Below are 14245 nucleotides of genomic sequence, written 5' to 3' on the forward strand. Positions count from 1 at the left end.
TCGGAACAGATTTAGATATGAATAAAGCAAATCAGCATTGACTAGCAAGAGAAGACCTTGTTGGATACAAATTGCACAACCCCAAGATCTCCATAACTAGATCAAGAACATATATAATTGAGTAGAAAGATTAACGCACCTGTTTTGGGATCCATCGAACATAAAGCGGAAGCAGAAAATGGATTACCACTCATCAAGGAGATCCACTATTCTTGAAGTGGAAGCGGAAACACAATGTTCCACGCACAAGTCCTTCTCCTTGATTGCCCTTTGTATTACTGGCTCCTCCGTATTACTGGCTCAATGAGGCGGCCCCCTCACGTGTAGCGTTAGGTAAACGCGAGGATACATGTGAGAATTAGGGTTAGAGGAGAGACTTGAGCACTATTTATAGAGTTTCCAGCCAGTCCCTCTCATTACGAGCTAGGCTCAACTTGGCCCACACTAGCCAGCCCATATTAGACTAATTAAGAAACCTTCTATCTCACTTTAGATCAATCATATTTTACGGTAATCGTAAAAATAGTAAATTACAATATCAATTAATTTAGTTTACATTAAGAAAATTATGTTGCTGCGCTCTCTCTCCGTGTCAATTTTTGAATAAAGAGAGCCGCCTTTTCTTACCAAAACGAAGCCTTATTCATTCACAAAATCTTCCCGTTTCATCGATCGCTCCTTCTATTCGTTCACATCACACACCCATGAGTTTGCTTCTCGTGATATCACTTACAGACGCCGATCGTTAAATTGCTAATGTCCGATCATGGACGATGTTCTTGATGTCCCCAAGTACTTCACGTGTCCCATTTCTCTGCAGTTGATGGGAGACCCCGTGACCACCGTCACCGGCATCACATATGACAGAGAGAGCATCGAGCACTGGCTTCTCGACGGCAAGAATGCGACCTGCCCCGTCACGAAGCAGCTGTTGACGAAGGACTCCGACCTGACCCCGAACCTCACCCTCCGCAGGCTGATCCAGTCGTGGCGTGACGAGAACGCCTCTCGGGTTGTCAACTGCCTTCCCAACCTGAGAGCGCCCCTCGACAGGTCTTGCTTGCTCAAACTCGTCAGAGACATCCGATGGCATCGATTGCAGATCGAGACCCTGAGACGCATTAAGGTGCTTGCGGTAGGGAACGAGCGAAATAGAAATCTTATGATAGAGGTTGGCGTGCCCAAGGCTGTAATGTCATACGTTGCAAATTGTTGCGACGAAAACCGGACCATTGGTCTCGAGGAAGCATTGAGCATACTAGTACTACTTCGAGTCCCATCCGCAACTGCAAAGCTACTCATCGGCCAAAACGATTAGATCATCAAAACGCTGACTTGGGTTTTAGGTTGTGAAGTAAACAATTGCGTCGCCGTGAGATCACACACGCTTATAGTCCTCAAAAGGATGTTCAAAGCGGCGAGCTCCTCAGAGCTAGAAAGATTGAAAAGCGAGTTCTTACAAACAATCATCCGTCTCCTAAGGAACGGCATCACTCAACAGGCAGTAAATGCGTCGCTCCATATATTGCTAGACTCGTGCCGATGGGTGAGAAACCGTGCCATGATGGTGGAGCATGGCGCCGTGTTTGAGCTCATCGAGCTGGAACTAGGGTTTCCGGAGAAGAAAACCACTGAGCTAATCCTCGGAGTCTTGTTCCGCCTATGCTCTTGCGCCGACGGGAGGGCTCAGTAGATGGGCCACAGATGCGGGATCGCCGTGGTCTCAAGAGGATTCTGAATGTCTCACAATCCGCGGACGAGTGGGCTGTCCTCATACTTTCAATGCTGAGCAAGTTTTCGGGAATTCGATGTTTGTTCGGGAGATGCTAATGGTCGGAGCTGTGTCGAAGCTTGGCTTGTTGTTACAAGCGGATTGCGCGACGTACTTGAAAGAGAAAGCTCGAGAGATACTTAAGACGCACTTCGACGAATGGAGGAAGTCTCCTTGCATCGATGATACGCTCTTAACTAGGGTTGCGAGGTGAGTGCATGATTTCCCTTTTCCCTTTTTATGGGGGATTTTTGTGCCATTGGAGAGTGTTTGAATAAATTAAAAATGTGGTTTCTTTGTAACTCAAGTGTAAATTTTGCGAATATGGGAAAAAGTGTCGATTTTTCTTGCAGTGTATTAGCTATCAGCAGAGAAAAGTAATAATGACGATATTTTTCATACTCATTGAAATTTGACTATTAGATAACTGTCTAATGCATTAGTTCTAAGTTTCTATTAGATAAGCTCAATATTGTTCTCATTTTAAGAATTGGATTATTGTAAGATCCACCACCAATGTAACAAGGAAAAAAAAAAAATACAAACACCGTCCATAATTACATGTGTTTTTGGTTGGTAACCGAATTTCTTCATGTATCTCCAACCCCATTGTGAATGTGGAAGTTGTTTCTCAATCCGGCAGTTGATCTATTAAAAATGCTTAAAAATTTCATTTCTAAAACTTAGAAGATCATAATAACTGTTGGTCATCACACACTACAACTATGACTACAGGTGCGAATCCATATAACTATTAGAAAAAAACTGCATCAAAAATCTTAAACTTCACGCATAGTATTCAATCTAAGTACTAGATTTTTAATTGGTGCAACCAAGTATTGAACATTTGTCGAAATTTACAATTTAGTTCTAAATTTAGAGTGAAAAATGCAATTTGGTGTTGCCATCTATGCTACTTTCGAGTGTCGCGTATGTGGTTTTCAAAGCCGTTCAATGAAAAAATGCTATTTCACTTTTTTGAAGAAGATTTCTTGATTTAATTGCACCCATTGGGATTATTTAGGCCTTGGTTTAATTTCATGTATGAGATATCGAATTTTCAGTGCGTTTTTTTTTTTTTTTTTTTTTATGTAAATTATTTCAACGGGTTTGTGTATATGTGTACATTGTGTCAGAAATGAGTTCCTAATGCTTCGGCAACAAGAGTTAGGGTTTTCATCAGTTATCAGTCTCGTTATGAACCAAATGTTTCTAAATTTTGTTAAAGAATCTTATAGAATGTGATGAAGTGGAAGTGAGGATCAACATGAATAAACTTTGCGAATATACACGAGGAGCAAGAACATAGAGAATCTTGAGTTAATTGCCAAAGATCCAAGCAGTAATGCAATCTCACCAAAGTTCTTCGACAAACATCACATAGTTGACACATGGTCCTCAAATCCTATCCAACCAAAGAAATTACCCGAGCAGAAATACAAAAACGTCTCTCAAAAGCAAAATAAAAAGGAATAGAAAACAGAGGGATGTAGAGAGTTGGTCGCTCATTCTCACCCTTTTAACTATTCTGAGAGAGAGAGTGCGCCTGACGAGTCGCAATTTCTATCTATTCAAAAGCTACAACCCTTAAAGCAACAGCTATTAAAATTCCTATCCTAGTCCGCTACTGGTAAGGATAGTACAATATCAATTGTACAAACCATACCGCCATTGAATTTGTGGCACATTATCTTCTCTATTATGAAAAATAAGGAAATGGCTAAAGAGCATTTTCAATATCGTTTCCCTCGTTCAATTTTGATCCCCATACTATAATTTTTAGCGGATTTAGTCCCTAATTAATTTCACGATTTTGGAGCAAATTTTGTAATCGCCATGGAAATATCGTCAGGAGAATACCAAATAAGCGCCAGACACAAACACACGGCGCCACCGTGGAATTCTAGAACTTACAAAACTGATGTATTTAATATGATTGGTGTTCAAAGCTGTGTACATTTTCCTCCATGTGTGGAAGCCTTAAAGAGCTATTGGTGGTGGAGTTTCTACGGAGGCCAAACTCGTTGGCAGAAAGCCCACACCCTCAATATAGCATGGGCCGATCACGTACAAAAGTATTAGTAGTTGTAGCGGAAAAATAATTATCAGTTAACTCAACTTATACTCGTAATTTTACGCAAAACAAACGTACATTGATGATTTCTCAATAGATTTTTATCCCCCGCACGTTTGTTAAACTTATGGAAAACTACTTATTCTTTTGGAGTAAATAAAAAATATCATATCCTTGTGATTTCTTGTTAGATGGCACTAGTAACCAAATTCAATGTTCATATGCGATTATACTCTTGTAATTAAATTTTCCCAAATAGTGAGTTTTCTTGTTTAATATAATTCACGTTTAGTTATGATAGAAATATTCAATGGTTTATAATTTCGAATTTTCTTGACTTACTTTTAAAGAAATGACAATATATTATCCGTTATTTCGACACAAAAAAGACTTCATTAGACTCGATCAATTGTGCATTTGTGAACATGATCTCTTCCAACGAGACAATGAATCTTATTTTAGGGTGATTTGTTTTATGAAAATAAACGATTTGAAAAACATTTCCTTAAATAGATTGCTTGTATCGCTTAAAATAATTAGTCAATGAAAAATATTTTCATTACCGACAACACTTTTGTTTAAATATTTTTATAGACAATGAAAATAATTTTCATCATTTTTTAAATAATACTAGCGTACGTGTTTAGAAAATGTTTTCCAAGTACTTCAATTTTCACAATACAAACACACCCTTAAATATGGATCAGAAAGCAACGACATTTTGCCCGTGAATTTCAATATTTTATCCTTCCATACACCTATTAGCTATCATCAACATGTCTGACAACCGTATCTTCCAACAAAACGTGTCAATACACCCGGTGTTGGCATGCAAAGTTAGGGCATTGGAATATTTACAGCTCAATTATAGAGGTTAATCGTTCAAATCTCATCAATAGCATGCTCAAAATAGTCTAGAATATGATTAGTTGAATGTATGAATTTAAGTGGCTGTGAAATTTATAAGGTGTCATATAAGTTTCCAGGTAGTCGGACTAGATTTGAAAAAGAAAACTTGTAAAGAGTACACTAAAAATACAAGTCAAACTTCCCTTTTGGCTTCTGGGGCGTGTGTTGCACTTCAACTTTGCCCGAGCAAACCCATCAAATTTGCAAACCATGCGCCACTCTGATTCCTTCTCTTTATGAACACTTCAGCGCAAGCACGACATGAGTCGTACCTACCCTTTACTTAAAGGTGGAAAAAGAAGAAAAAGAAAACATAGTCGTGCATGAGTGAGCCTTGATTTCTTCAACGGCAGTTTTTTTTTTTTTTTTTTTAATGTCAAAACTATTGTTTTTCTATAACGTGGAGAACAAGCGTGGAGACACGGCTATTAACAGACTTATGAAAAATCTCGAAAGATTCACGGACTAATTTAGCCCAGTCACTGTACATGTCACCCCGATTCAGAGTAGTTTGGTTAAAATTAGTGGAATTTGAACAGTCGACTTCAGTTTCCAAACTGAAAATTTTCCGACATCACAACCAAGTGTGTATATGGGTCAACGAAGGTGAATTCCACATCCTGAGCCCAGATTCGAGTCGTCGCTAATAAAGCGGGATGGTGGGGCCCATACGATGGTGGTGAGAGCTGACCGACAATGATAACAGTGCTCTGAAGGGTGGAGGAGATGTCGCGGGGGTGAAGCGCGTTGTTAAATTATTTCGTATTGCTTATTTACGGAGACTCTTAACAAATATACATGATTTCCCTCGATCTATAAACTTAAACATTGTGTTAGATATTTTGATATTAGAGTTGGGTTCCACCCCATTTTATTTTACACGCATGACCAATTTTCATTTGTCGTTTCTAATCTAACTTGCAAATGAAAGAATGTGTTAAAAGTATTCATATGGTTTATTTATGGAATTTATATGCCCAGTATAACATAGTTTAATCAATTAACATACCAAGTTCCCAAACTGAACGTTTACCTTTAAATCTAGTCTCTAACCCATCGAACTATGCATTTCTCCACTCACCTACTAATCAATAGTCTTTTTTTTTTCCAATCATTGAGAACCGCATGCTAGAATCGTCGGTCGCCGTTGAACGTTTCAAAGTCGTCTGAAGCTAAAATCGATGTTTATTCACAGGTATAATTTTTTAAAAGAGTGCAAATAAGTCTTTTAGAAATACAAGGTATTGTGTCTTAGACCGTCGAATGGTCGATGGTGGTTGTGTGCTGGTAGGGTTTTGGTGTAGACCTCCATTTAAATTACACCCAAAAAAGAGAGTAGGTTCGACACGACCGACCGAGGAATTACTGGTGCCAAACGAACGAGATGTAAATCGTCCACAAGCCACATATCTATATGTTTAAAGCCATGCATGTCGGATACAAGTACTCGAGGAAAAGAAAAAAAAAAAAAAAGAACACTCGATTATATATTGGAAAAGAAGAAAAATTAATATATTTGAATAAAATAGAAGTAAAAAAGAAAAAGAAAGATGTTGGGATCGTTTGGTTTGTTCGAGTAAATTCTATCTGGAAAAATGGCAACGAATGTGGAATTGATTAGCTTTGATTTCGTTTTGATCTAACTTATCCTATGCAGCATGTTTTGAAATCAATTTAATCATTCTTATCATCTATTTTCCATATCATAGCACGAGTGATTTACATATCAAAACCCTAATGTACGGTGAGATAAAAGCTCTGGTCGAACGCTTTATGGCTGCGGGGCCGCGGTTGACGCATGCGCAAGCGTCACTCGTGGCTCCCGCCGTGCACAATCTCTTCCTTTGCCTTTTTCTTCTTCGGCCGAAGTAGAGTCGAAGAAAGAAGAAGAAAATAAACACCAAATACAGCAAGAGGACAAAAAAGAAAAGGAGCAAAAAAACAGTAGCGGCGGCTTTGCGTGTTTTACATTTTGGATCATTATCGCATGATTGTTAGGATTCTGTGGTGTGGTGTTGAACATATAAATTAAAGAAAATTTATCGATTTTCAGAATAAAAAATATAAGACGAGTTTGTAGTAAGTTTGACGTCCTTTACGGTGGGCACTGACTCGCTTTGAATACGGTCCGTTCCGAAAACCACGTGATTTGACTCCAACGACTCTCTCTCTCTCTATCTCTCTCTGTCACTCCAGTCTCAGTCGATAACCCCACTATCCTACCTCAGCTGTGACGTCTCGTCTGAACAGCTATTGATCTCGTTTTGTGTTCACACATGAATGGGTCGAAAGTGGGGTGTCTCCTCTTCTTTAGCCTCATTATTGCAGGGAGAAGATGGGACGTCCCCATTTCCTTGAGCACCTTAAATTATTTATTCACCATGATAGTCATCGTAGACAAAAATTTTGTCGACAGTAGGATTTTATAAATTTATGTTGGTAATTATAATTTACAGGTGGTCCAAAAATTCGTCAATTAAAAATTTCCATGGTTTGTCGTCCAACTTATAAAGTTCAAAGTTCACTCAAACAGCTGAACATACGAATGGAACTTTCGATAAGTGCGGAAAAAATGAATAATGAACAAACACATTCAAACTTATATGTCTTTCGAGATCCTTCAAAATTCTTAAGCTTCATCTATTTCGCACAAAATAAGAAATTTAGAAAATATTTTTCTAAAAATGATTATTTATATCTTTTACAAAACTAAGTGAACGGAATTTTCATTGTTCACGAAAATATTTAGACATAAATTATTATCAATAAGAAAGACATTTCCTATTGATAAATTATCGCAAGTAATATAAACGATTATTTTCAGAATTAATTTGTCATTAGCATGCGGATGCTCCACTACATGACAAATCAAGAATAGCATGTATAGAAAAATTAATTTACAAAAACTATCAGGCCTTTTCTTGCAACGTATAACCATGAATATTACAACCTTCCTTACCAAAGAAATAAAATAAAATATTACAACCTAAAATTGACGAGGTCTCCGGTTAACTTCGTCGGGACGGCAGCGTGCAATTTTTAGAGTGGACTGAAACGGAGGAGGTCGACACCTTTTCGATCTTAGAGAGAGAGAGAGAGAGTCTGAACGATGGAGAAAGAGTGGCGGAGGAGGAAAGATCACGTGCTATTTTGGCGACTCCTTTTGACTGTCTCCCCTCGTTCATAGTGCGTGAGTTCCGCGTGAGCCCTATTCGAACTTGTCCGTGTTTTGACCTTCTCACCTTTGAATTTCTCATCCTCGCATCTTCATATATAAAACCCTCAAGACCCGCACAAAGCATCTTCAAACCCAGCGGAACTCAACCAACTCCATCAAATAGTTCAAACCCTCCTTCTTCTTGGAGGGATTCATAAGCATTTCTCGAGCTCTTCTTCCGCCTTCTGCCCTTTTCACGTCTCAATCTTTCTCTCTCTCTCCCTCGGGGTTACAGTTCTTCGTCTCCTTCGTGATCTACTTTCGATGCCAATGGAGGAAGTCGAAATTCCCTCGTTCTTCCTATGCCCGATTTCTCTCCAGCTCATGAAGGACCCTGTCACGGTGCCGACCGGGATAACGTATGACCGTGAGAGCATCGAGAAGTGGTTGTTCTCCGCCAAGAGCAGCACGTGCCCGGTGACCAAGCAAGCGATTCCAGACTGCGAATTGACACCCAACCACACGCTCCGGCGGCTCATCCAATCGTGGTGCACCCTCAACGCTGCGCATGGCATCGAAAGGATTCCGACCCCAAGACCTCCCATAAGCAAGTCCCAGATTGCTAAGCTCCTCCACGAGGCTGAGTCCCCAGACATGCGAAACAAGTGTCTCAAAAGACTGCGGTCGATCGCTACCGAGAACGCCACTAATCGATGCTGCATGGAAGCCGCTGGTGCCGCTGACTTCTTGGCGACACTAGTGAAAAATGAAACCTCGGTGAGCTCTACATTACTAGATGAAACATTGTCCGACTGTCTGAGTTTTGAGGTCACAACTAGACCGCTCGATGAGGCTCTGGCCGTACTTTATCACCTACAACTTTCTAAAGCCAGCCTTAAGAACCTCATAGGCAATGACGGAGTGTTTGTCGACTCGTTGACTCGAATCATGCGGAGCGGAACCTGCGACTCTAGGGCATACGCAGTCATGTTACTAAAGTCCATGTTTGAAGTTGCTGATATTATTCAACTGTCAAGATTGAGGAAGGAATTGTTCGTTGAAGTAGTTCGACTTCTGCGTGATCAAGTCTCACAGAAGGCAACGAAATCTGCATTGAAACTGCTTATCCTTGCCTGCCCAATGGGTCGTAACCGAGTCAAAGCCGTGAAAGCCAGTGCCGTGCGGTCTTGATCGATCTTCTCCTTGATTCATGCAACAAAAGGCAGAGCGAAACGATCCTTTTGCTTTTGGACGTGCTGTGCCAATGCGCAGAGGGAAGAGCCAAGTTGTTGGAGCACGGAGCAGGGATCGCCATTGTGTCGAAGAGGATACTAAGGGTTTCGGAGACAGCGAACGAGAGATGTGTCAGGATTCTCTTGTCCATCTCCAAGTTCTCGGCAACACCGAGCATTGTGCAAGAGATGTTGCAAGTAGGCGTTGCCGCGAAGTTGTGTCTAGTCCTCCAAGTTGAGGGCAGGAGAGAGACGAAGGAAAAGGCGAGAGAGATTCTCAAATTGCATGCCCGGGCATGGAAGAATTCTCCGTGTATTCCTGCTGACTTCCTTTCTTCTTATCCAGCATGAGAAGAGAATCGGCTTTTTCTTTGTAAAACTTCATTTAGAGAGTTCTTTAGATCGGTCAATCGATTGTACACATTGTTTATTTTACCGATGAAAATTACGATATATGGAATCGACACGAATATACTTCTTGATAAATTGGGTGTCGGATTTCCAAACAAGGGAGGGCTGCCTATGTAATAACTTTTGTCAGCCGTTGACACTTATTCACCGTTCATGTTCAGGCATTTCTCGTATTTAGCATTAACATTCATGCATGACAACAAGTGGGTCGTTGTGCATAATCAAAGGAAAGAATATTGCGAATCAAGGGGATGAAAGAAAAATGATATCTTCCATTGATGTGGTAGAGATTTACGGCCAGAGCGAAGAAAGAAAGAGGAAAGATTGCCTCTTGTTTTGAATAAAAGTTTGGCAACAGGATGGCAGAAAGGATTTGGTCACAAGACACAACGTTCAGCTGGAGGGAGCGAGCCGAGAAGGATTCTGTCTTTAGAATGGAATGGATCCGTCGTATTATGGGGCGCAAAGATTGGTGAGCATGGGAAGTGAAAGAAAGGAAAATATCTATGTTCGGAGGAAAATGTGAGCAACGGATCTTTGAGTGGAAGGAAGAAAATCAGTGACGAGAGATGCTCTACCAAATCTTTGATTTCCCACCGTCTCAGTAATTGAAGAGGGAGTTTGCGCCATAAGATGGCAAGCACGGTGGTCATCATGGAAGAGTTTGGCTGAGTAGATTTTCTGCAACTCAAACTGCCTTAGCCCGATGCCGCCCCCCGGCACCTACAGATCCGGATCGGCCTTCGCTCCCTTTAATAGGCGCCCGGCGATCTTCCGACAACGTCCACGAAGTTCAGCCATTCCAGGTGATCCCACTTTCCCGGTGCCCAACAATCGTCGCCACTGTGCCATTCGTCGCTCAAGCTCTTGCTACCGCCGTTGCAAGGCCCTCTCGGTGAATCTCAAGCGACACCAGCAAGCTGGACGAGTTTCCATCAATCCTAGTGGATTCCCCTCGCGCCTGATCCACTCTAACCACGAGACAAGCACCAGATCTCGGCGACTAGCTAGGGAAGCAATCATCGTTCTTACGTCTCCCAGACCAACTCCTAGCGAAGAACCAGCAGGCTACCAGCAAATCATAGTACCACCGACAACTAGACAGTCTTTTGCAGCAAAGTCCATCCCGCCCAACGCTTCTCCGAACCTCTCGCCATTCTGGCGAGCTGCGACAACTGGTCTCACCGCCCACACCATCTAGTTCACAGCGGTATCTCATATTCGATTCCTTCTAAGGGAATAAATACTTTGAGACTTTTAACGGTCAGCGAAGATCTGGAGTCTTTCTTGACACCAACAATATCTCTAAATCTTCAGAGTGAGAATTATTGCTGCAAGTTCTAAGTCATGTGTCGGATAATTCAGTTCATGAGGTTTCAACTGACGGGATGAGTATGCAACAACCTTGCCATGCTATATTAGCACGCAACCCAATCCTCTAAACGATGCACCACTGTAGATCTCGTAACCTCCAGACCAAATGGAATGGTTAGCATAGGTGCGGTAGTCAGCTTCTGCTTAAGCTCTTGGAAACTACGCCCGCACTTGTCTGTCCACACAAACTTCTTTTCTTTCTTTAGTAGTCGAGTCAACGGCGAAGCTAATACTGAAAACCCTTCCCTAAACCTTCTGTAATACTCTGCTAAACCCGGAAAACTTCTGATCTTTACCACTGCAATCAATCTTGGCCAACTGATCACTACTTCAATCTTGGCAAGGTCCACGAAGATTTCTTCACCTGAGGTCACGTGAGTTAGGAATGCAACACGAGTCATCCAAAACTCGCATATGCTAAACTTATCGTAAAATCCAAGAGTACTCAAGGTCTGAAGTACCATCCTCAAATGTCTCTCGTGCTCCTCAACACTCTTCGAACACACCAGAATAACGTTAATGAACACGTTCACAAACTGATCCAAGTACCCTTAGAACACTTTGTTCATTAGACCCATACAAATAGCTAGAGGGTTCGTCAAACCAAACGATAATGCAGTGAACTCATAATTGCCATATCAAGTACGAGACACTAAATTCGTTATGTCTTCCTTTCAAATCCTCAATTGATGATACCCTGTCCTCAGGTTGATCTTGGAGAATATCAATACACAAACACAACAAACCATCTTTCTTCTTCACGAACATGACGGTGCTTTCCAAGGTAATGCACTAGGACGTAAGAATCCCTTATTTAACAGTTCCTGTATCTCCACATTCAGTTCTTTCAACTCAGATAAAGCCATCCGGTAAGGAGCCTTAGAGACTGGCTCTAATCCGATTGCTAATTCAATCACAAACTCTATTTCTGTTTCTGACAGCGGACCTAGTAGTTCTTCCGAAAACACCTCAGACAACTTATGTACTATGGCTAAGTTATCCTTACTTGGTCCCTCAACTGTCGCACCCACTATAGTTGCCATATAGATTTGGCAACCTACCCCCAAAACCAAGTCGTCTTCTGTGACGAATAACAGGGATTGGAGGTCCTTTTCGACTTTTAGTAACTCAAAACTTTCGCACGCTAACTGAACCAACTGAATTATATCACTACCACGATTCATAACAGCAGAAAGCTCCTCGAGCCAAATCCTTTTTATAAATGACTCCTAGGTCATATATAAGCAAACCCTTCAAGTACAACTGTAATCAGAGATTCATCCTCACTTTACGTTATTACAACGATCAAAACTTCACAACTTTCACTCAAAATCCAGCTGCGCCACTCTGATAATACACTTCAAAACATTCTTCCCTTGATCGATGCATGGTCAATCCATTCCTATTCCTTTCGCCATCCTAGTGGCGTCATGTCAGCGGTAGCGATGCTCGGGTCCTCTTGGACTTACACGGACAGTTCCTAGCCCAATGGCCATGTTGGCCACATTCAAAGCATGCTCCCATTATACTCAGACACTAGGCTGACTCACGCTTCCTTTCACAAACTCAGCACACAATCAATGAGTTCCCCCTACCTACTGTCAGATGACAACATGTACTCTTTCTTATACTGAAGGCCTGCTCTACAAACCCCACAATGCGTTCTATGGCGCATTCCTTTCGATATATCCCATCGGCTTTCTAAGATCATTTCTGGCCAGGTAACCTTGTTGGTTACACATAGAACAAGCACCCGTCTTACCAGGACACGAGGCGAATCCATGTCGGCTTCCGTCAGCACGACATACTCCATTCTGATTCATTACTGACCTAACCATCCCACATTTCCATTTGGATGGAAATGGAATACTTTTCTACGATCATAGACTCCTTCCTCAACTGATTTCCATCTCTACTGAATCTGAACCTTGACTCGGATGCAACGACTTGCTCCTAGATCACAACTCTAGCTTGGGCCTCAACAGGCGCAGTAGCAACAACAGTTACAACACTGGCAACGGTAAATATAGCGGCGGCTCGGTCCTCAGCTTACTGACCTAAAAAGATTCCAAGGAACACTAGCGCCGGAACGATCACATCGAACCTCGGATCGCTCGGTGCTGCTACACTAGTACCGACCTAAAGCGGTACTCTCACACTCGTGCTGGCTTAAGCTGACGCTCTGCCACAACCACCTCGGGCACCGATCCTCATCGGCATTCTTTCCCGAGCTTCAGAGGCTACTGTCCTCTTACTAGGAGCCCTCAGCTCCTAATCACTCAAACTACAGGATATTTATAGAAACCTGTTTTCTAATTCTAATACCACATTAGAATTCGAGTGATCCACAAACAAGCTACAAATCAGCTATCACATACATGCATCGGCATGAATTTAAAGGTCTTTCCTACTACTATCCCATGACTCATCGCACCTTATCACTCCAATCCTTAACCATTGCTCTGATACCACTTAAACGGGGGATGTCATGCCCCGATCCTCGAGCACGCGCCCATCCCTTACTTGGTCGATTTATTTGCGACGTCCCAGGAAGGTCGCCGACCCATTCATTTATATATGCATGCGGAAGCTTAATAAAATCCCTAGACAATCAAACAATGGGATAGAAAAGTAGGATCATATTTCAAACCAAGATGAGTCTTTATAGATCAACTGGTTAATTACAAACTTAGGCTGTTTACAAAATTACAGCATATCAAAAAGGGAACTGTCTTAACATCCACTAGTCAAACCCATTTGCTGATTCTTCAACCTCCACCTTTCGAACTCCAGGACTTTCAGTCCTCCACGATCGTCATCTACGGACCTGAAATATTTTTCCCAAACCGGGATGAGATTATGTCTCAGTAAGTTCTACCCCACTAAGACCCAATTAGGAAGCCAATACGCCATAAGGGCTGCCTAAGCACAACACAGGTCAAAGGGGCTTACCTTGGCATTAGTTCCTTCCTGCACATCAGTTTAATTAATAATATTTATAACTACAGCAAACAATCACATTCCACCAATCAGATCGACTCAGCGATCAATCGACTTAATCGATTACATGTCACCACGACTTTTTCCTGGTCGGTACATTCAATACTATCTATAAAGTCCGACCATAGTCTAGGACTGCTCACCCAAAGCTGATAATAGATAGCATAGCTCGCCCAAAGCTGATAGATATAGTATACTATGTATATGCTCGCCCAAAGCTGATAGATTAGGGCCCCCAGGCCAATTTAGTATACTATATATGCTCGCCCAAAGCTGATAGATTATGTCCCCTAGGCCAATTTAGTATATTATATATA

The 14245-nt window shown here is 41.6% G+C and overlaps 2 protein-coding genes across 2 annotated transcripts; both read left to right on the forward strand.

The window, feature by feature from the left end:
- The first annotated feature begins 766 nt into the window (after positions 1-766).
- LOC104415042 (E3 ubiquitin-protein ligase PUB24) lies at positions 767-1985 on the forward strand. Its single transcript, XM_010026272.2, is given in 3 exon segments — positions 767-1721; positions 1724-1801; positions 1804-1985. Coding segments are annotated over 3 exon segments (1215 nt in total).
- Positions 1986-8074: 6089 nt separating this feature from the next.
- Positions 8075-9629, forward strand: LOC104446962 (E3 ubiquitin-protein ligase PUB22). Its single transcript, XM_010060755.3, is given in 2 exon segments — positions 8075-9091; positions 9094-9629. Coding segments are annotated over 2 exon segments (1257 nt in total). The 5' UTR covers positions 8075-8235; the 3' UTR covers positions 9495-9629.
- Positions 9630-14245: the final 4616 nt, after the last annotated feature.

Source organism: Eucalyptus grandis, chromosome 6 (genome assembly GCF_016545825.1).
Source record: "Eucalyptus grandis isolate ANBG69807.140 chromosome 6, ASM1654582v1, whole genome shotgun sequence".
NCBI classification, from domain to species: Eukaryota; Viridiplantae; Streptophyta; class Magnoliopsida; order Myrtales; family Myrtaceae; genus Eucalyptus; species Eucalyptus grandis.